This window comes from Tursiops truncatus, chromosome 7 (genome assembly GCF_011762595.2).
Source record: "Tursiops truncatus isolate mTurTru1 chromosome 7, mTurTru1.mat.Y, whole genome shotgun sequence".
NCBI classification, from domain to species: domain Eukaryota; kingdom Metazoa; phylum Chordata; class Mammalia; order Artiodactyla; family Delphinidae; genus Tursiops; species Tursiops truncatus.
Genome location: NC_047040.1, coordinates 108,098,022 through 108,118,780, shown reverse-complemented (window position 1 = coordinate 108,118,780; position 20,759 = coordinate 108,098,022). Strand labels below are relative to the sequence as shown.

General features: G+C 45.2%; 1 protein-coding gene across 1 annotated transcript in view; it reads left to right on the top strand.

Moving 5' to 3' along the window:
• The first annotated feature begins 460 nt into the window (after positions 1-460).
• Positions 461-20,759, top strand: part of ERCC3 (ERCC excision repair 3, TFIIH core complex helicase subunit) — a 37,111-nt gene continuing 16,812 nt past the window's right edge. Inside the window, exons 1-10 of the mRNA XM_019931865.3 lie at positions 461-564; positions 948-1,153; positions 1,828-2,064; positions 3,780-3,829; positions 4,259-4,394; positions 4,571-4,735; positions 5,201-5,405; positions 6,683-6,997; positions 12,082-12,266; positions 15,201-15,403. Coding sequence (XP_019787424.1) covers positions 537-564; positions 948-1,153; positions 1,828-2,064; positions 3,780-3,829; positions 4,259-4,394; positions 4,571-4,735; positions 5,201-5,405; positions 6,683-6,997; positions 12,082-12,266; positions 15,201-15,403 — 1,730 coding nt within the window. The 5' untranslated portion in view covers positions 461-536. The remainder of the gene's footprint in view (positions 565-947; positions 1,154-1,827; positions 2,065-3,779; positions 3,830-4,258; positions 4,395-4,570; positions 4,736-5,200; positions 5,406-6,682; positions 6,998-12,081; positions 12,267-15,200; positions 15,404-20,759) is intronic.

Genomic DNA, 20,759 nt, shown 5'->3' with positions numbered 1-20,759 from the left:
TCCGCTCCCCTTAAACGCCAAACCTGTGTCGGCCGGCCCCTAGACCCACACTGCTCCTTCCTGGTATTTACGTAGGACATTATCTCACTTTCATGACCTTTTTCTCAAATAACACCCCTTCAACGAGATATTCTGGGACAGCACTGCCTGCCATTCTGGGCTCTGTTTTATTTCTTCCTTAGAGCGCTTAACACATTTGTTTACGACCCACGTCTCTCTGTTCCAAGAGGCCAACGCCTTCGCTCTGTTCACTATCCTGCCCCAGGGGCTAAAACAACAGTGCCTGGACGATCGTTAACAGGTACTGAAAAAATACTTCACTGACTAGCAGAAAAAATGGGGAGAAAGGGCCTGCACCCGGGTACAGTGAGCGGACCCCTCAGCTGCGGGCTCAACCACCGACGCCTCGCCCGAGCGCCCAGAGGCGGGACTTCCTGTGCGGTGGCCGGAAGAACTTCCGGTGTGAACCGGAAGTTCCACAGAGAGCCGTCTCCGGGGTTCCTCGGCGGTACGGGTTGGCTGCTGCGGACCCCGACATGGGCAAAAGGGACCGGGCGGACCGCGGTGAGACGTGGCGTAGGCGCGTTTCGGGGCTGCCTGCACCTGCCGTCCCTATCATCCTGTGTGGTAGCTGCTCAGGGTTTCTCGGCGGCGGTCGACCCCAGAGTCGCTCGCCGTCGTCACATACTGTCCCGACAGGCCGCTGGGCGGGGGTGCGACCCCGGACCTCCGGGCAGCCCTGACCTCCGGGCAGCCCTGCCCCCCGGGCTGGGTGGGCAGCGTTTGAGGGAGAGGACGCCTGCGGCGCGTAGTGGCTCTGGGCTAGGGGTGCTTGGCGCTGGGGAAGTCCGGCTGCAGCCAGGTTCCCCCGACCTGCGGCCATTCGGTGCTGGGGGAACGCAAGGCTCCTGCGGGGCTCACTTCTGTGTCCGTGTCCGTATCTGCAGAGAAGAAGAAGTCCAAGAAGCGGCACTACGAGGATGAGGAAGACGATGAAGACGACGCCCCTGGGAATGACCCTCAGGAAGCGGTTCCCTCGGCGGCCGGGAAGCAGGTGGATGAGTCCAGCACCAAAGTGGATGAGTATGGAGCCAAGGACTACAGGCTGCAGATGCCGCTGAAGGACGACCACACCTCCAGGCCCCTCTGGGTGGTAAGCACGCCTCAGCCGGGGCCGGGCCCAGGAGTGGGTGCGGCCCAAATGGGAACGCGGGATCGTGAGCTTTGCTTCAGAGCCCACTGGCAGCGAGCTTTCATTTTCATAGGCAGTTTGAAACAGCCGAGATAGCAATGAGTATATGCTAGCGCACACGTGCTGGCTAGACTCGGGCTTCCTTCCTCCCTAACCCCTCCTTTTGCTCCCCTTTCCCTCTCCAGTTCTGCCACATGTTTGGAAACAACTTTCATCTAAAGAATAAATGGCATTTATTATGTGACATTTTAATTCCCCATTAAAAAAACCCTAATGAGACATATATTTGCTAGGCAGCTTTTTTGCTCAACTTGAAGTAATTAATATTGTCCATTCATTAGAAATCTAGCCAGAAGGATAGCCAGTAAGGTGGCCTTTTCCTGTGAAGAATCGTGAGAGGCAGCTGCTGACTTTGGAAACCTTTTCTTCTATTCTCTCTACTCCTTGTATCCGATTCAAGTAGCGGGACCCACAGTTGGCTGAAGATGTGCTTACAAAAATATTCCTGGTGTTGGCTAGCTTTAGATCACTTTCTGGACAGCTTATCCTTTCTAGATGGTGATGTGGGAAAGAGTCTAATCGTCTCTGCGACTCATTAGTTTCCTTGTCTGTTGTGTCCATTTGGTGTTTCGCAGGCTCCTGATGGCCACATCTTCCTAGAAGCCTTCTCTCCAGTTTACAAGTATGCTCAAGACTTCCTGGTGGCTATTGCAGAGCCGGTGTGCCGACCAACCCACGTGCATGAGTACAAACTAACTGCCTACTCCCTGTACGCGGCTGTCAGCGTTGGGCTGCAAACTAGTGACATCACTGAGTACCTCAGGAAGCTCAGCAAGACGGGAGTCCCTGATGGAATTATTCAGTTTATTAAGGCAAGTGGGGGCTAAGCCTGGCTCTTTTGCCCTCCTTCGTAACGTAGTGATAGTGGGGACAGGTGCTGTACATTGTTAACTTGTAGCAGTCAGGAAAATGCCATTCAGATCCAGTGTGGGGAGCATAGTAACCGATTACCCCAGCTGCTACTCCTCTGGATCCAGCATTGTGTTTTGCTGAGGGCAGACTTCCCATGAGCTGCTCTTAGCCAGTGGGTGCTAACACAGCAGGGTTACTAATTCAGGCCCATTCTGGCCTGGGTTATTTGGGAGTATAGCCCGAAGTGAATGGTGTTACGGACTGAATTGTGCCCCCTCCAGAATTCGTGTGTTGAGGACCTAACCCGTAATGTGACTGTATTTGGGGTAAGGATATAATTAGAGTTAAATGTGGTTATAAGAGTGGGGCCAACAGGATGAGTGTCCTTATAAGAAAAGACACCAGGCGTGTGCTCTCTTTCTCTCTTCATTTGTACAAGGAAGATGTAACGTGAGCATAGAGCAAGAAGGTAGCCCCCTAGAAGCCAGGAAGAGAGCATCCACTGGAAACGAAATGGCTGGCATCATGATCCTGGACTTCTAGAAATAAGCTTCTGTTGTTAAACAACTCAGTCTGTGGTGTTCTGTATGGTAACCTGAGCAAGTTAGTACAGATGATAAACTCCATCTAAGTTTGCATACCTGCACGAGACCGCTAGTCAACAACTTCCATGAGGAAAAGTCAAAAAGGATTTCAGAGTTTGAAGTGGATAGGGTTCTATGTGACGAGCACTTGAACCTGCTTGGGTTTGTTCTGAGAGAGAGTGAATACCATTAAAAAGAGATGGACAGTGGCTTTCGTTGTCCTCGGCTGATCTACAGGGAATTAGATTCAGACCCCCAGATCTGAAGTGGCAGAAGATGAGTGCCACAGGCATCCAGTACAGTAATGAAGCCAATCTTAGAGAAGCTGGCAGGAGCCCTGGAGAGAGTTCTCCTTTCTTCTGATGTGAAAGGGTGCCCTGGGAAAAGGGCTTGCACCTTGTAGAATGAGCCTATTTCAGTACCCTGGCTGTTCTCAGTCTTGGTTGGGAGCTGCCTGTGGGAATGTGGGTGTTGGTTAGTGCAGTGGTGGATGCAGAAGGGCAGCAGTGGAGGCGGCAGCAGCCTGAGATCTGAATTGTGAATCTTCGTGGCTACTGTATAATCTCTGCTGCATTCCATCCTAAAGATTTTTGGGAACCTGGAAGGATTTTCTACCCTCAAGAGGCTTACATCTGGTTGGGGAGATAGGAACATTGGTGAGGAGGCCAGAGGCTTCACATTTAATTTACGCAGCTCACAATTAGTGGACACATAACTACCAGCTTTGTGCTGGGATCTGTGGTAGTACTGGTACAATGAGATGAACTCCTGGATTAGGATGGGGCTCTGGGAATGGAGAAGAAAGGGAAAGAGAAAATAAAAGAAAGATTCTAAGCAGCATTTTTTAGATTAAGGGATGTGCATCAGAATTAGCCAGGCAAGAGGAAGGTTTTGCCCTCAAAAAGTAGGAGCTAATAGAAAAGCTCAATTTAGGCAGATCTACCCCCTTTAGGATTGCACATTGGATTTTCCTAAAGTAAAATGAACTCTTCACTTGTTTTGTAGGTAGTAAGATGTGCCCAGTAATGAACGAGTTCTCAGTGAGGTGCATATTGCTAATTTTGCCTGTATGGTGTTGTCACTTCTTGCAGTTATGTACTGTCAGCTATGGGAAAGTCAAGCTGGTCCTGAAGCACAACAGGTAAGGGGTTCTGTGACAGGCCCATCCAAGGCACGTTCACCCTCTGCATATCAGGTGGCAAGGAGCTAACACTTGTGGACTGTCTGCTCTGCACTAACACCTACTCCCCCGAGTAAGGGGCTAAAAGGAAAAAGTGAAGTGATGTGGCCAAAACCGGAAATTCATTCACTGATCACTGTATTCCCCTGAACAGTGGAGCTGGGGTTCAGATCCCTGCTAGTTTGTCTTCACAGTGGGGCTTTGCCTGCAACCCTCGTGTGTTATGTCATGGCCAGTAGCTCATATCTCAGATTTGGCAAAGGGTTGGGGGAGGGTGAGCGTGGAGAGAGGCCTTAGGCCGCTATCTCTAGATCATCTTATGAGTGAGCAGTGGAACCTTCTGAAAATGGTGTACTGGTCAGTATGCACCTCCTTCCTCCCTTCTTACAGGTACTTTGTTGAAAGTTCTCACCCTGATGTCATCCAGCATCTTCTCCAGGATCCCATGATCCGGGAATGCCGCCTGAGGAACTCTGAGGGGGAGGCAACCGAGCTCATCACAGAGACTTTCACAAGCAAATCTGCTGTATGTGGCCTCCTGGGTCACCCTTGGGGGTGGACGCATTTAGGACTTTAATTCTCGCAGGTGCTTTTAGGCCAGCATTTGCAGTCTAGTAGTCCTTGTTTTCTTGCAGCTTTGTTGCTCGGTAACAGTAGGGTTAAATGTTCTGTGCAAGTCCAGATCCTGCCTTTCTCTTTCAGATCGCTAAGAGTGCTGAGGGCAGCGGTGGGCCATCCACTTCCCGGGTGACAGATCCACAGGGTAAATCTGACATCCCCACGGACCTCTTCGACTTTTATGAGCAAATGGACAAGGACGAGGAGGAAGAAGAAGAGACACAGACAGTATCTTTTGAAGTCAAGCAGGTTAGTGAACGTACCCCTCCTGGTTGCTTCTCTAAGCCTGCGTCAGAAGCTGGTTCAGCCCTTCAGGGACTGTTTGTAGCCTGTGTGAGAGGAAGGAATCCCCATCTGTCCCCAGATTTTGGTGTCTGTGCACTGCAGCACCATTCTTCCTGATGGAGTTAGATCTGAGTGTCCTGTTTTTCAGGCTGGGGGGTCAGTGTTCACAAGTTCCTGGGGAGATGTGAGAAACAGTGCCTGGGGGGCATTTGTGGTGGCTGATTGGATTTAATTTTGTCCACGTCCTTAGTTTGGGGCCCTTAGTCTGTGCTTTAAGCTGGCTCTCATCAAGCAAGATCTGAAATTTAAAAGTCTAGCTAACCTTTTTTTTTTTTTTTCTTTAAATTATTAGGCTCCTTAGAATGTGTGCTGTTTGTGAGCACACTTTGGAGTTAACAGGATTATAAAACCTTCATGCTCACTTTCCAGGAAATGATTGAGGAACTCCAGAAACGTTGCATCCACCTGGAGTACCCTCTGTTAGCAGAATACGACTTCCGGAATGATTCTGTCAACCCTGACATCAACATTGACCTGAAACCCACAGCTGTCCTTAGACCTTATCAGGAGAAGAGCTTGCGGAAGATGTTTGGGAATGGGCGTGCACGTTCCGGGGTCATCGTCCTTCCTTGTGGTGAGTGATGCCTGAGTGAAGAAGATGGCTAGGCTGCTCTGTCCGGATCTGCCTTACGCTCTCCCTGAGGGCCTTCCTCTAAATCCCACCTGGTCAGGGAACAGCCAGTGTCACATGGCTCCCTGATTCATGACGTGACGAATACTTGCGTGCCTGCTCTGTGCAGGGCCCTGACCTGCACGCTGGGCATGTAATGGTGGCTAGAACAACACTCCTGACCTCATGGAGCTCATTGTGGTGGGGTAGCTCAGACAGTGAACCAATCAGCTAAGCAGTGTATAAAGTCTTGGGCAGTGAGGAAGGATGGTGTTGTGGGAAAGGGCTAGTTTACATCCTGGGCTTAGAGTTCCTCACACTCAGTCTTGTAAGTTGGGTGTATTTGGAGGCTCCCTAGCACAGAAACTTTGTTTGGTCCTGGACTGCTTATTACAATGTGCACATCCAAGAAGGGGCTGTGGCAGCCCCCTTGGCGCCCATCTAACATCATTTGTCCTAAGTCGTGTCAGGTCTGGCCTAGGTTCTTGGCCAGAGGTCACAGTAGGCTCAGCTGGTGGCCTACCCCATACTCAAGAAGGCAGACTCTCTAGGGGAGGGGCAGGCACCTTCAGTTTTTTGTTTTTTTTTTTAAAGCCTCATGGGTTATTTTGATGCCCACCCCTGGTAAAGGAAGAATTGCTATTTCAAGGAATAGCTTGATTTTTAAACTTGATCTTCACACAGTAGGTGATAGTAAACTCAGAAGCCCCTGGAGTTTCACCTTCCTCTGTCTTTGCCAGTAGCAGCGTACGTACCGCATTCCCAAGTGCTCAGCCCAGTTTGTTGTGTCATCATAGTAGCCGTCTTTTACTGAGTCCCTCCTGAGGTAGTCTGGGTGTTGGGCACACTGTACCCCAGCAGCACTGCTGTCCCAGGGCCTTGGGTGACTTACCCCTCAGCTTTAGTTTTCCCATGTTTAAAATGGCAATAATAGGAGTGTCTCTTACCTATGGTTTATTTTGACAAATGTTGTTTTTCAACATTTAAATGAGATGCATGTACAGTGCTTTAATAGGGCCTGGCACTTGTGTCTTTTAATTCTCAGGTTTGTGTGTGGTGTGTGCGCCTCCTTTTTCTAAAGAAGGAAACAGGTTTGGAGCAGTAAGCACCTCAACAGTGTCAGCCGCGAGGATTATTACAAATGATTTTGGCCAGATTGGTGGGCTGACAAGTCCTTCTGTCTGTCCCTGTCCCTCATTTCAACCCGGCCTTGGGTAGGATTGCCCTTTGGTTTCTCGTAGGTGCTGGGAAGTCCTTGGTTGGCGTGACAGCTGCGTGCACAGTCAGAAAACGCTGCCTGGTGCTGGGCAACTCAGCTGTGTCTGTGGAGCAGTGGAAAGCCCAGTTTAAGATGTGGTCCACCATCGACGACAGCCAGATCTGCCGCTTTACCTCCGACGCCAAGGACAAGCCCATAGGCTGCTCCATTGCCATCAGCACCTACTCCATGCTGGGCCACACCACCAAAAGGTCCTGGGAGGCCGAGCGGGTGATGGAGTGGCTCAAAACTCAGGAGTGGGGCCTCATGATCCTGGACGAAGTACACACCATACCAGGTAAGCAGGCTGAGAGCTGGGATGCCTACTCATCGTAGAGACAGATTGATTTCCATGAGCATGGGTGGGTGGGGTGGGGTGGGGCTTAGTGGTAGGTGGGTGTACACACTGGCAGCTTCCTTAATCACTGGCCCAGAGTAGTCATCTAGAAAATGATATTTTCTTCCATCCTCCCCCTCAACTTTTGCACCTCAGCTTACCCTTAACCCATTTTTTTCTTTTCGGTCCTGCAAAAACTAGACTGGGAGCACAAAAACGTCCTTGCAATATTTGTTTTATTTGAGGACTAAATTAGTGTTCCTTAATATGTTATAGAAGTCCAAGTATTGCCGGCAGTCCTTTTAAACAGCCATATTGACATAATTTATAAACAGTAAAAATCTACCCATCGTAAGTATACGATTCAGGATTTTTAGTAAAGTGGAGTTGGTGCGACCATCACCATGACCCAGTTTTAGAACATCGTCCTCATACTCACTTACCATCGGTGTTTTCATCCTTAGCCGCAGGCAGTCACTGAATTGCTTTCTGTTTCTAGAGACGTGCCTTTTCTGGAAATATATTCACAGAATCACATAATATGTATTTTCTTTTATCTGACTTCTTTCACTTCACACAGTAGTTTACCCACGTTGTAATACGTACCAATGCTGTTTTCCTTTTATTACTGAATAGCATTCCAGGCAAACCTTTCTTTTTTTTTTTAAAGAAGATTTTGGGGGTAGGAGTTTATTAATTAATTTATTTATTTTTGCTGTGTTGGGTCTTGGTTTCTGTGCGAGGGCTTCTTTAGCTGTGGCAAGCGGGGGCCACTCTTCATCGCGGTGCGCGGGCCTCTCACTATCACGGCCTCTCTTGTTGCGGAGCACAGGCTCCAGACGCGCAGGCTCAGTAGTTGTGGCTCACGGGCCTTGTTGCTCCGCGGCATGTGGGATCCTCCCAGACCAGGGCTCAAACCCGTGTCCCCTGCATTAGCAGGCAGATTCTCAACCCCTGCGCCACCAGGGAAACCCAGGCAAACCTTTCTTGATAAAACAAGTTAATGGGTAGCCCTGATCAATTACGAAGTGTAAATTAGAGATTACTCTGAAGTAAATGAAATCAGAGGCATTTTCACATAGAGTATTCAAAACATTGTCAAAATGGCCTATCTGTTTTTTTCTGTGTAATGAGAGCTCCTCCAACACCTCTGGATGTCTGAAAACACCGAGAGATGTTCACAGCAAGCCAGGTAGGGATGAGAGGGGTCTCTCGGGTAGAAGGAAGCAGTCCTGAGGTGGGGAAGTAGTACTTGCATGGCCTGACAATACTGTAGCCCTGCAGCTGGAGGGGAACGTGGAGGAGAGCGGTCAAAGCTGAGATCGGAGAGGCGTTGGAGCCAATCCGGTAGGACCTGAAGGAGGTCTTTGGCTTGCACTCTGGGTGAGAAGCCATTTGAGGGATTTGAGCTGGGGGTGACATTATCTGACTTAAGTTATAAAAATATCACCCTGGCTGCTGTGCTGAGAAGAGACTGCAGGAAGCAAGGGTGGAGAGCAGCTAGGTAGGTTAGTTGGTGGAATCCCAACATGAGGCTTGGACCAGTAAGAATAAAGGTAAACTGATTCTGGTTATGTTGTGAAGGTTAAGTGGGCTGGTTAGATGTGGTTCTGAAAGAAAGAGGAATCAAGGATGACTGTCAGCTTTTGGCCTGAGCCGTCAGAAGCGTGGAGTGGGTGTTGGGATGGGGAAGACTCTAGAAGGTGCAGGTTTGGAGAGAGAAGATCAGGAGTTAGGCCGTAGACATGTTAATTTGATTGCTGTTACAGTCAGGCAAAGGCAGAAATGTTAGGGAACGGGCAAAAGACATGAACAGATTTTCACTCAAGAGACCATACAGACGCCAGTAAGCATTTGAAAGACGTTCTGCAGCGTTAGTCCCCAGGGAAATGCAGGTTAAGGCCACGATGAGATGCCACTACAGACCTGTTAGAGTGGCTAAAATAAAAAATATTGACAGTACCAAGTACTGACAAGAGTGCAGATCAGCTGGAACTGGCATACGTGGCCAGAGGAAGTGCAAAATGTACAGTCACTCTGGGGAGATTTGGCAGTTTATTAGAAGATTACCATGGAGACCCAGCAGCCCCACTCTGGGCGTCTGTTCTAGAGAAATGAAAACCTAGGTTCACACAGAAACCTGTGCATGAATGTTTATAGAAGCAGCTCTGGTCGTAATCTCCGAAACCTAGAAAACAACGGAAATGACTGTCAGTGAGTGGCTGGATGGACAAGCTGGCCCCTCAACCGCTGGGACGCTCCGTGGAAAGGAGTCTCAGAGGCTTCGTGCTGAGTGAAATCAGCCAGTCCCAAGAGGTTACAGAGTGTGTGATGCCTTTGGTAGGACATTCTTGAAAAGACAAAACTGTAGTGACGGAGAACAGATGGTTGGGTGCCGGGGTGGGGCAGGGAGGGTATGACTGGACAGGGAGAGCACGAGGCAGCTTTTGGGGTCATGGATTGGTTCGTCTCCCGAGTATGATGGTGGTGGTAGCTGCGCGAGTCTGCACACGTATGAACATGTGTAGAACCACCCTCACCCACCCACCCTCAGAAGAAGTGCAGTTTACTGTGTGATATTTAAAAACTAAACCAAGAGAAAAAAAAAACCTTTAAGGAGAGGATTGGTATTGGGTCTGACTGGATTGGGAATTGGGGATCTAGAGAAACATCTTTTATAAACGACTTTGGAATTGCTTTGTAGCAGTTTAGTTGAAGGCTGTGTTTGAAGCGTGGGGATGTTTGAGGCCTTCTGCCGGAGGATATATTTAGCATACGTTGGTGTTCCTCTTTAACTTGGGCCCCAGGTCTTAGAGGGTGGCAGCCAGGCTTGGGGTTGGTTATCTGGTGATGAGGATATAGAGGTGTACCCCACACAGTTCACTAGGTGTGTCTGTCTCTCCTCTGGTTCATTGGAGCATTTGCCTCTGTTTAGGTAGAAGAGTGAAACCAAACTGCTCTAAAGGATTTTGCATTCAGGCCTTATAAGCTCTATGGCCCTGCTCACTGGGCCAGAGAGCAGATGTTAAATAGGGAATTCTAGCAAATCAGAGTGAGATTCTGCCATAAACATTTATCACTTGGACTAGGTAGAATGGTAAATCCTTGAGATTTATCCCAGAAGATAAAGATTGTTGTGTTCTTTTATAGATCTTCCAAAAGGAGGCCTATTAAGTCATATTAATAAGAAATTCTTATTACAGCACTTGCATATATTAGATGTTTCCTGCATGCAAGGCACTGTGCCACTTTCATTATTTTAACAAGTATTTATTGAGAACCCATTAAGTACCAGGCACTCTGCTTGGCACCGGAGACAAAGTGGGAGAGACAGTCAGAGAATCACACAAATAAATGTCAAATGACAACCGCGACATAACGTCTGGTGAAACAAGCCGCACATGCAAAGTACGTACTGTGATTCCATTTACATGAACTTCAGACCGGAGGCAGACCTCCTCTCTGATGACTAAAGTTGGATCGGGGTTCCCTTGAGGGAGAGTGCTGGTGTTGACCAGAGGGGTCAGAGGCGAGACTTCTGGGTGCTGAGAACACTCCCATCATCTGGGTGGTTCCACAGGTATGTACCTGTGTAAAAATTCATGGAGCCATGCACATCGTTGTATGTGAGTTCTTCCCCCGTGACAGCTGTTATGGCTGTGAGAGAACGTAGCAGTGGGACGTGACTCGTTTGCAGGGCCGATGCCTCAGGGAAGGCTTGTTTCTGGCTGCAGAGTGTCCAGGCAGGGTCCCCGCGTTGTGCTCCCCTCGGGTTGATGCAGTCCCCGGGCTGCCCCAATGCTGCCTCCCTGGAGCCCACAGTAGCTTGGGGTCTCCGCTGCCTTGGCTGCCATGTCCTTCTGACGTGGGGAACCTGGTCTGGGGTCCTTGGCTGCCCTTTTTGGAGCCGGCACAGTCCTTGGACATAAGCCTGACCCTGGTTTTTTGTTTGTTTGTTTTCCAGGGGTGTGTGCAAGCTGTGTTAGGCTTCAGTGTGTGAAACCGTGAGACCTGGGCACTTACTGGGGTTAGACAGCCCTTTGTTATTTTACTGTTCTTATGTTTTTGGTTTGTATTTTGGTGACGTCTGCCCTTCTTTCCCTCGGATTTTTAGGTCTATTTCTTTTTTTTTATTTAATCTGGCCGTAACACGGTGGCTTGTGGATCTCAGTTCCCTGACCAGGGATTGAACCCCGGCCCTTGGCCGTGAAAGCATGGAGTCCTTACCACTGGACAGCCAGGGAATTCCCAGGTCTATTTCTGAAGTATCACTAACCTTGCCTTTAATTGGATATAAGATTAGCATGACTTCAACATTTTTACCTTTCTTCATAGTGTTAAAAATTTTTAAAAGGTGAGCCTGTGGAAACCCATAAATTGAGTTTTTAAAAATGAATATCTTGTACCCTTTTAATGTTTATTTAATTTAATTTGATACCTCAGAAAGAATGATAACATTCAAGCGAAAGGAAGGCAAAGGACGTTGCTGGTTGACCAGAATGAATGTAATTGGAAGAGTGTAGAGAGGGATGTTTCCTAAGGTGGGAGAGGTGCCTGGGGTTTCATCTCTCCCTTGTTTCTTCCTGGTTTCTGGGAGGGTGGTGGGAAGTGGAGCTCCTTTCATTCCTCTGGTCCTCCAGATACCCCACCATCTTCCCGGTAACCGAGGTACAGGCCTCAGGGTGAACCAATTCCTTGCATGATTCAGAGCTCAGTGGCATTTTAAGTGTAGGTCATGTTTCAGATTGCCGTTTGTGCTCTTGATAGCCGAGCTGTTGTGAGGGGAGTGCTGGGGTTCCCTAGCTTAGGGCTTCCTCCAGGTCATCTCCCTCTCTTGTTCTCCTTTTCACCCTTCTTTTGGACAGGTCTAAAAGTGGAGATTAAGCAGTCCCACCTAATCATTCTTGTCTAGAGCCAGGTTCCTGTGATCCAGAAGCCCGGGGGTCAGCCGTGCAGTGTCCCGGGCCAGTATTAGGTCGAGGCTGTCTTTGGTACTTTGAGCGTTTAAAAAAGTGACAGCATGAATGCGCCGATTGTTTCCCCAGCCAAGATGTTCCGACGGGTGCTCACCATTGTGCAGGCCCACTGCAAACTGGGCTTGACCGCAACCCTCGTCCGGGAAGATGACAAAATTGTCGACTTAAATTTTCTGATTGGGCCCAAGCTCTATGAAGCCAACTGGATGGAGCTGCAGAACAACGGCTACATCGCCAAAGTCCAGTGCGCTGAGGTAGCTGTCCCCTTCCTGGCACGGTCCCTGGGGGAGGGAAATGGATCAGGTCGATTCCTCGTGGGCAGGTACACAGGTCAGGACCTGAGCAAAAGTGCTGCTGCCTCGTGCAGTACCCTCAGCCCCCCGTGGGGTGGGCAGTCTCCCGCGATTTCACAGATGTGTGAAGCAGAATCACTTGTCCACGGGCACACAGGAAGTGGTCAGGTCAGGAGGCTAATCCAGGCTGGCTTGGCGTTTCATCCTCTTTGGGAGTGAGCACCTCAGGGTACTCCTGCCCACCCTCACCCCGGAGGAATTCTTGCTGGTCCTGCGTGGGCAACCCACAGGCCACCCCCAGTACCAAAGGCTGTTGGTTTTGATGCCCCCAGAAGGCACATGTGACCTTGATTATTTTATTTCTAAGAACCCATTTTCCCTATATTCTGTGATGAATACCTGCACAGGTATGTGTTTAAAATACATGTTCAAAGAAAGGTAAGTCTTCTCAGAAGGAACAGCAACAGAAATCCTTTCTGGCACCTTAAAATGACTGTCACTCAGTGGCTAGAGTAGGGTGGGCTGTGTCCTCAGAGGGCAGACATGAGCCTCTCGGGTGAAGGTGAGTGTGAGGAAGCTGTGCAGGTGGACTTGCTCTGTCGAGAAGCTTCCTTACCCTTTGGTTACATCTTCGTAATCAGCACCCACCTTACACAGCATTGTCAGAACTTTTGAGGCGCCTGTTCCTCTCTAGTTGCATCTCCCCTCCCCCTGCCAGGGTAACCGCTGTCTTGGAGCTTAGGTTTGTCATCTTGCTTTTTTATTATTTTACTTCCTATGTATAATTCCCAAAACGTTCATTGTTTAGCTTTGCCTTTTAAAAAATCTTTATGTATATGCAAATAGAATCGGGTTATATGTGTTCTTGTATGACTTCTGTCTTTTGCTTAGTATTTTTTTCTTTGCATAATGCATTATTTTTTTAATGATACATGTAGCTGTAGTTTATTAGTTTTAATTTCTCTGTAGTATTCCATTGGACAAATATACCACAATTTGATAGCTAATGGAATATTACACAGAAGTAAAAATAAAATCTTTTCTAACGTCGACAGATGTTCGGGTTGCTAAGTTGTTTTTTTCCACAGCCTTGTCGAGGTCTAGTTTATGTTCCATAACATTCATCTGTTGTAAGAAAATAGTGTGATTTATAACTTTTGTGATTTTAGTAAATGTAAAGAGTTGTGCAGCTATGCCCCCAACCCAGTTTTAGAGAATCTCCCCCATCCCCAAAAGTTCCCTTGTGCCCATTAGCAAGGCCCTGCTTCTAGTCCCAGCCCTAGGCGGACACTGTCTCTGAATTTGGAGCTGTTTTTTTGTTGTTATGACAGTATTGCTGCATGTATTTTTTGTACCTGTTTCCTGTGTCAGACGTTTTCTAAAGCAGTGTTCACACTGTGGACTGTGACCACGTAGTAGATGGTGACATCACTTCGGTGCGTCATGATCAGGATAGAATAGAATCTACCAGAATGCATAATATGTATTAAAGGTATATATTGTTTCCTAAGACTGTGTTTGTGTGTGGGAATGTTTAGTTTATGACATAAACTGGTCCAAGTTTGAAGGCCACTGCTGTGGCAGGTGCACCTAGAAGTAGCATTGCTGGGTCAGGGGCTTTCCGGATGCTCACTTCACTAGTCATGTGGAAAACTCTGTTTCCCAAAGTGGTTGCACCAGTTAACACTCTCGTCCAGGGTGAGTGAGCTAGCTCCACATCTCCAGCACCTAATATGGAAATGTCTTCTTTTAATTTTTACAGACCTAATAAGTGTGAAATGGTATCTTTTTATGGTCTTAATTTGTGTTTTCCTGTTTACTGATGACGTTGAGTATCTTTCCATATGTTCATTGGCCACTTGTGTTTCATATTCTGGGAAATGCATGATTTTAAAGATTTTACTGTGAAAAAAGAATTGCTTTGGTTGTGAAGAACTAGAAATTCTAAAGGGGTCATAATAGGATATGTCCCAGAGAGAATCAGAAAAGGTAACGACAGCAAAACTTAGATTTGAGCTCAGCACAGAGTTTGACACATAACCACGTCAGCTAATTCTGCAGTGGTGGCAGCATGAAGAAGTGGTCTGTGGCGATCACACAGAAGTGGCGCTGGTTGCAACCAAAAGCTCAGTCTGCCAGTGTAGGCTATGGCTTGTTCCAGTGCAAAGCTCCTGGAGGGTCTGTACACAGCCTTGAGACCTTTAGTCATGGCACTTCAGTGTACTTGCCCGAGCTTCCTTTAGTTTGTCAACAGCCAAGCACAGGGCTTAGTAGAGAGGAAGCTCTCAGGAATGTTACTGTCATTATTTAGATGCTCAAATGGTCTCAGATGTGACCAGTGGGACTACATTCAAGCTAGTTTCTATGACCATTTGACATGTTCCCATCAGACTTTGAGCACTTCCTTGCTTTCTGGCACAGTAAGATATTTCTGGCTCATCTGGTACTTTCCCTGCCCTGGCCCTGGAATCAGCCATTTCATCATGGAGCCCTTTTAGCAGAGAATGTAATTTAAAAGCCAAGATCTGGGTGCTGGTGTGTTCATTACTCCTGGGATGTCACTGTGTGTGGAGGTGTGATCTAAGTGGGAGGGATTGTTTGCACCACTGGCTGGGAATCTGATTTTCTTCACTTGGAGCTGGTGTGAGAATAATTCCCTGGATATTGATGCATTTTAAAATCTCTGTTATTAACATGTGAGAGTATCCTGGTTCAACACTGGGTATTAGGTTTTGTTTTGTGGTGTGTGTGTGTGTGTGTGTTTACAATATTACTGAGATATAATTCACATACCATTGGTTGTGTCTTGATTTGTTTTAAAGCTAATTTGCTGAAGTTCCCAGTTGTATGATGCTTAAACTTGCATACTGACCCCTGATTCTTATTGTATCACAGGTTTGGTGCCCGATGTCTCCTGAGTTTTACCGGGAGTATGTGGCAATCAAAACCAAGAAACGCATCTTGCTGTACACCATGAACCCCAACAAATTCAGAGCTTGCCAGTTTCTGATCAAGTTTCATGAAAGGAGGAATGACAAGATTATTGTTTTTGCTGACAACGTGTTTGCTCTGAAGGAATATGCCATTCGACTGAACAAGTAAGAATTGGAAAGTTAGAGCAGCCTCCAAAGCCAGTTCAACTTCTCCATGTGAGAGTATAGAAGGTGCCTGTTTTCTTCTCGAAGCTCTCAGGAACTGCTTAGTATCTAAAGGTCTAGTTCTGTGGTCCCAGGGACCAGGTGAGACAAAAGGGCAGGTGGTCAGAGTCATTGGTTAGAGTGCATGGGAACGGGGGCCTGGTCACTCTGAGCTGAGGGAGCGGGGGCTAGAGTTGTGATGATGTGGAGCTGGGCTCCAAAGGTGGGCACGGCTTGGCATCTGCAGTTTCAGGCTCAGTGGGTACTCTGGCCAGAGGTGAGATCACACTCTATTTGGTCAGGGGCCAGGAAGGCAAGGTTTGGCCTAGCATCTAGAAAGAACTTCTTAGGAAACACTGACCAGGGTCCTCCTTAGCCTACAGCCCCACCCAGATATTGTGTTTAAAACCTGGCTGTTGAAAATTTCCTGCCAAGAAAGGAGGAAGAGGCCTGTGCTTCTGTGCACAGTGATGCAGGGCTTCAGGTGCTGTGAGTGGAGCAGAAGGCAAGGTCCCCTGAGAAGATAAGCCTTCATTCGTTATGTGGTGGGTAGGGATGCAGAGGGAAGGGTGGGTACAGAACAGTTTCTCTTCACAAACTGTGATTTAATCACCACATGAGGTCATTGTACTATTCTCATTTTACAGATGAGAAAACTGAGACACAGAAGGATTAAGTTGCTGAAATTTCTAAAATCATACCTTTTTTTTAAAAGCATTTTTATTGGAGTATAATTGCTTTACAATGGTGTGTTAGTTTCTGCTGTATAAAAAAGTGAATCAGATATACATATACATATATTCCCATGTCTCCTCCCTCTTGCATCTCCCTCCCACCCTCCCAATCCCACCCCTCTAAGGTGGTCACAAAGCACCGAGCTGATCTCCCTGTGCTATGTGGCTGCTTCCCACTAGCTATCTATTTTACATTTCGTAGTGTATATATGTCCATGACGAGCTCTCACTTCGTCCCAGGTTACCCTTCCCCACTCCGTGTCCTCAGTCCATTCTCTATTTCTGTGTCTTTATTCCTGTCCTCCCCCTAGGTTCTTCAGAACCATTTTTTTTTAGGTAACATATATATGTGTTAGCGTACAGTATTTGTTTTTCTCTTTCTGACTTACTTCACTCTGTATGACAGATTCTAGGTCCATCCACCTCACTACAAATAACTCAATTTCGTTTCTTTTTATGGCTGAGTAATATTCCATTGTATATTTGTGCCATATCTTCTTTATCCATTCATCTGTCGATGGACACTTAGGTTGCTTCCATGTCCTGGCTATTGTAAGTAGAGCTGCAGTGAACATCGTGGTGCATGACTCTTTTTGACTTATGTTTTTCTTAGGGTATATGTCCAGTAGTGGGATTGCTGGGTGGTATGGTAGTTCTATTTTTAGCTTTTTAAGGAACCTCCATAATGTTCTCCATAGTGGCTGTATCAATTTACATTCCCATCAATAGTGCAAGAGGGTTCCCTTTTCTCCACACCCTCTCCAGCATTTATTGTTTGTAGAGTTTTTGATGATGGCCATTCTGACTGGTGTGAGATGATTCCTCATTGTACTTTTGATTTACATTTCCCTAATGATTAGTGATGTTGAGCATCCTTTCATGTGTTTGTTGGCAATCTGTATATCTTCTTTGGGGAAATGTCTATTTATGTCTTCTGCCCATTTTTGGATTGGGTTGTTTGATTTTCTGATATTGAGCTGCTTGTAAATTTTGGAGCTTAATCCTTTGTCAGTTGCTTCATTTGCAAATATTTTCTCCCATTCTGAGGGTTGACTTTTCATCTTGTTTATATTTTCCTTTGCTGTGCAAAAGTTTTTAAGTTTCATTGGCTCCCATTTGTTTATTTTTGTTTTTATTTCCATTTCTCTAGGAGTTGGGTCAAAAAATATCTTGCTGTGATTTAGGTCATAGAGTATTCTGCCTGTGTTTTCCTCTAAGAGTTTTATAGTGTCTGGCCTTACATTTAGGTCTTTAGTCCTAAATGTGACTTTATTTTTGTATATGGTGTTAGGGAGTGTTCTAATTTCATTCTTTTAAATGTAGCTGTCCAGTTTTCCCAGCACCACTTATTGAAGAGATTGTCCTTTCTCCATTGGATATTCTTGCCTTCTTTATCAAAGGTAAGGTGACCATATGTGCCTGGGTTTATCTCTGGGCTTTCTGTCCTGTTCCATTGATCTAATTTTCTGTTTTTTGTGCCAGTACCATACTGTCTTGATTACTGTAGCTTTGTAGTGTAGTCTGAAGTCAGGGGGTCTCATTCCTCCAGGTCTGTTTTTCTTTCTCAAGATTGCTTTTGTTATTCGGGGTCTTTTGTGTTTCCATACAAATTGTGCAATTTTTTGTTCTAGTTCTGTAAAAAATGCTGTTGGTAGTTTGATAGGCATTGTATTGAATCTGTAGATTGTTTTGGGTCGTATAGTCATTATCACAATGTTGATTCTTCCAAACCAAGAACATGGTATATCTCTCTGTTTGTTTGTATCATCTTTAATTTCTTTCATCAGTGTCTTATAGTTTCCTGCATACAGGTCTTTTGTCTCCTTAGGTAGGTTTATTCTTAGGTATTTTATTCTTTTTGTTGCAATGGTAAATGGGAGTGTTTTCTTAATTTCTCTTACAGATTTTTCATCATTAGTGTATAGGAATGCCAGAGATTTCTGTGCATTAATTTTGTATCCTGCTACTTTACCAAATTCACTGATTAGCTCTAGTAGTTTTCTGGTAGCATCTTTAGGATTCTCTATTTATAGTATCATGTCATCTGCAAACAGTGACAGCTTTACTTCTTTTCTGCCTTGGATTCTTTTTATTTCTTTTTCTTTTCTGATTGCTGTGACTAAAACTTCCAGAACTATGTTGAATAATAGAGGTGTGAGTGGACAACCTTGTCTTCCTTCTGATCTTAGAGGAAATGGTTTCAGTTTTTCACCATTGAAAAGGATGTTGGCTGTGGGTTTGTCATATATGGCCTTTATTATGTTGAGGTAAGTTCCCTATATGCCTGCTTTCTGGAAGGTTTTTATCATAAATGGGTGTTGAATTTTGTCAAAATATTTTTCTGCAGCTATTGAGATGATCAAATGGTTTTTATCCTTCAGTTTGTTGATATGGTGTATCACATTGATTGATTTGCAGATATTGAAGAATCCTTGCATTCCTGGGATAAACCCCACTTGATCATAGTGTATGATCCTTTTAGTTTGTTGTTGGATTCTGTTTGCTAGTATTTTATTGAGGATTTTTGCATCTATGTTCATCAGTGATATTGGCCTGTAGTTTTCTTTCTTGTGGCATCTTTGTCTGGTTTTGGTATCAGGGTGATGGTGGCCCTGTAGAATGAGTTTGGGAGTGTTCCTCCCTCTGCTATATTTTGAAAGAGATTGAGAAGGATAGGTGTTAGCTCTTCTCTAAATGTTTGATAAATTCGCCTGTGAAGCCATCTGGTCCTGGGCTTTTGTTTGTTGGAAGATTTTTAATCACAGTTTCAATTTCAGTACTTGTGATTGGTCTGTTCATATTTTCTATTTCTTCCTGATTCAGTCTTGGCAGATTGTGCATTTCTAAGAATTTGTCCACCTCTTCCAGGTTGTCCATTTTATTGGCATAGAGTTGCTTGTAGTAATCTCTAATGATCTTTTGTATTTCTGCAGTGTCAGTTGTTACTTCTCCTTTTTCATTTCTAATTCTATTGATTTGAATCTTCTCCCTTTTTTTCTTGATGAGTCTGGCTAATGGTTTATCAATTTTGTTTATCTTCTGGAAGAACCAGTTTTTAGTTTTATTGATCTTTTCTATTGTTTCCTTCATTTCTTTTTCATTTATTTATGGTCTGATCTTTATGATTTTTTTTTCTTCTGCTACCTTTGGGGTTTTATTGTTCTTCTTTCTCTAATTACTTTAGGTGCAAGGTTAGGTTGGTTTTTCGAGATGTTTCCTGTTTCTTAAGGTAGGATTGTATTGCTATAAACTTCCCTCTTAGAACTGCTTTTGCTGCATCCCATAGGTTTTGGGTCATTGTGTTCCCATTGTCATTTTTTTCTAGATATTTTTTGATTTCCTCTTTGATTTCTTCAGTGATCTCTTGGTTATTAAGTAGTGTATTGTTTAGCCTCCATGTGTTTGTATTTTTTACAGATCTTTTCCTGTAATTGATATCTAATCTCATAGTGTTGTGGTCGGAAAAGATACTTGATACAATTTCAGTTTTCTTAAATTTACCAAGGCTTGATTTGTGACCCAAGATATGATCTATCCTGGAGAATGTTCCATGAGCACTTGAGAAAAATGTGTATTCTGTTGTTTTTGGATGGAATTTCCTATAAATATCAATTAAGTCCATCTTGTTTAATGTATCATTTAAAGCTTGTGTTTCCTTATTTATTTTCATTTTGGATGATCTGTCCATTGGTGAAAGTGGGGTGTTAAAGTCCCCAATATGAATGTGTTACTGTCAATTTCCCCTTTTATGGCTGTTAGTATTTGCCTTAGGTATTGAGGTGCTCCTTTGTTGGGTGCATAAATATTTACAATTGTTACATCTTCTTCTTGGATCGATCCCTTGATCATTATGTAGTGTCCTTCTTTGTCTCTTGTAATAGTCTTTATTTTAAAGTCTATTTTGTCTGATGTGAGAATTGCTACTCTAGCTTTCTTTTGATTTCCATTTTCATAGGATATCTTTTTCCATCCCCCCACTTTCTGTATGTGTCCCTAGGTCTGAAGTGGTTCTCTTGTAGACAGCATATATATGGGTCTTGGTTTTGTATCCATTCAGCCAGTCTGTGTCTTTTGGTGGGAGCATTTAATCCATTTACATTTATTGATATGTATGTTCCTATTACCATTTTCTTAATTGTTTTGGGTTTGTTATAGTAGGTCTATTCCTTCTCTTGTTTTTCCTGCCTAGAAAAGTTCCTTTAGCATTTGTTGTAAAGCTGGTTTGGTGGTGCTGAATTCTCTTAGCTTTTGCTTGTCTTTAAAGGTTTTAATTTCTCCTTCGAATCTGAATGAGATCCTTGCTGGGTAGAGTATTCTTGGTGGTAGTTTTTTCCCTTTCATCACTTTAAATATGTCCTGCCACTCCCTTCTGGCTTGCAGTGTTTCTGCTGAAAGATCAGCTGTTAACCTTATGGGGATTCCTTTCTATGTTATTTTTTGTTTTTCCCTTGCTGCTTTTAATATTTTTTCTTTGTATTTAATTTTTGATAGTTTGATTAATATGTGTCTTGGCGTATTTCTTCTTGGATTTATCGATTTATCCTTTATGGGACTCTCTGTGCTTCCTGGACTTGAATGACTGT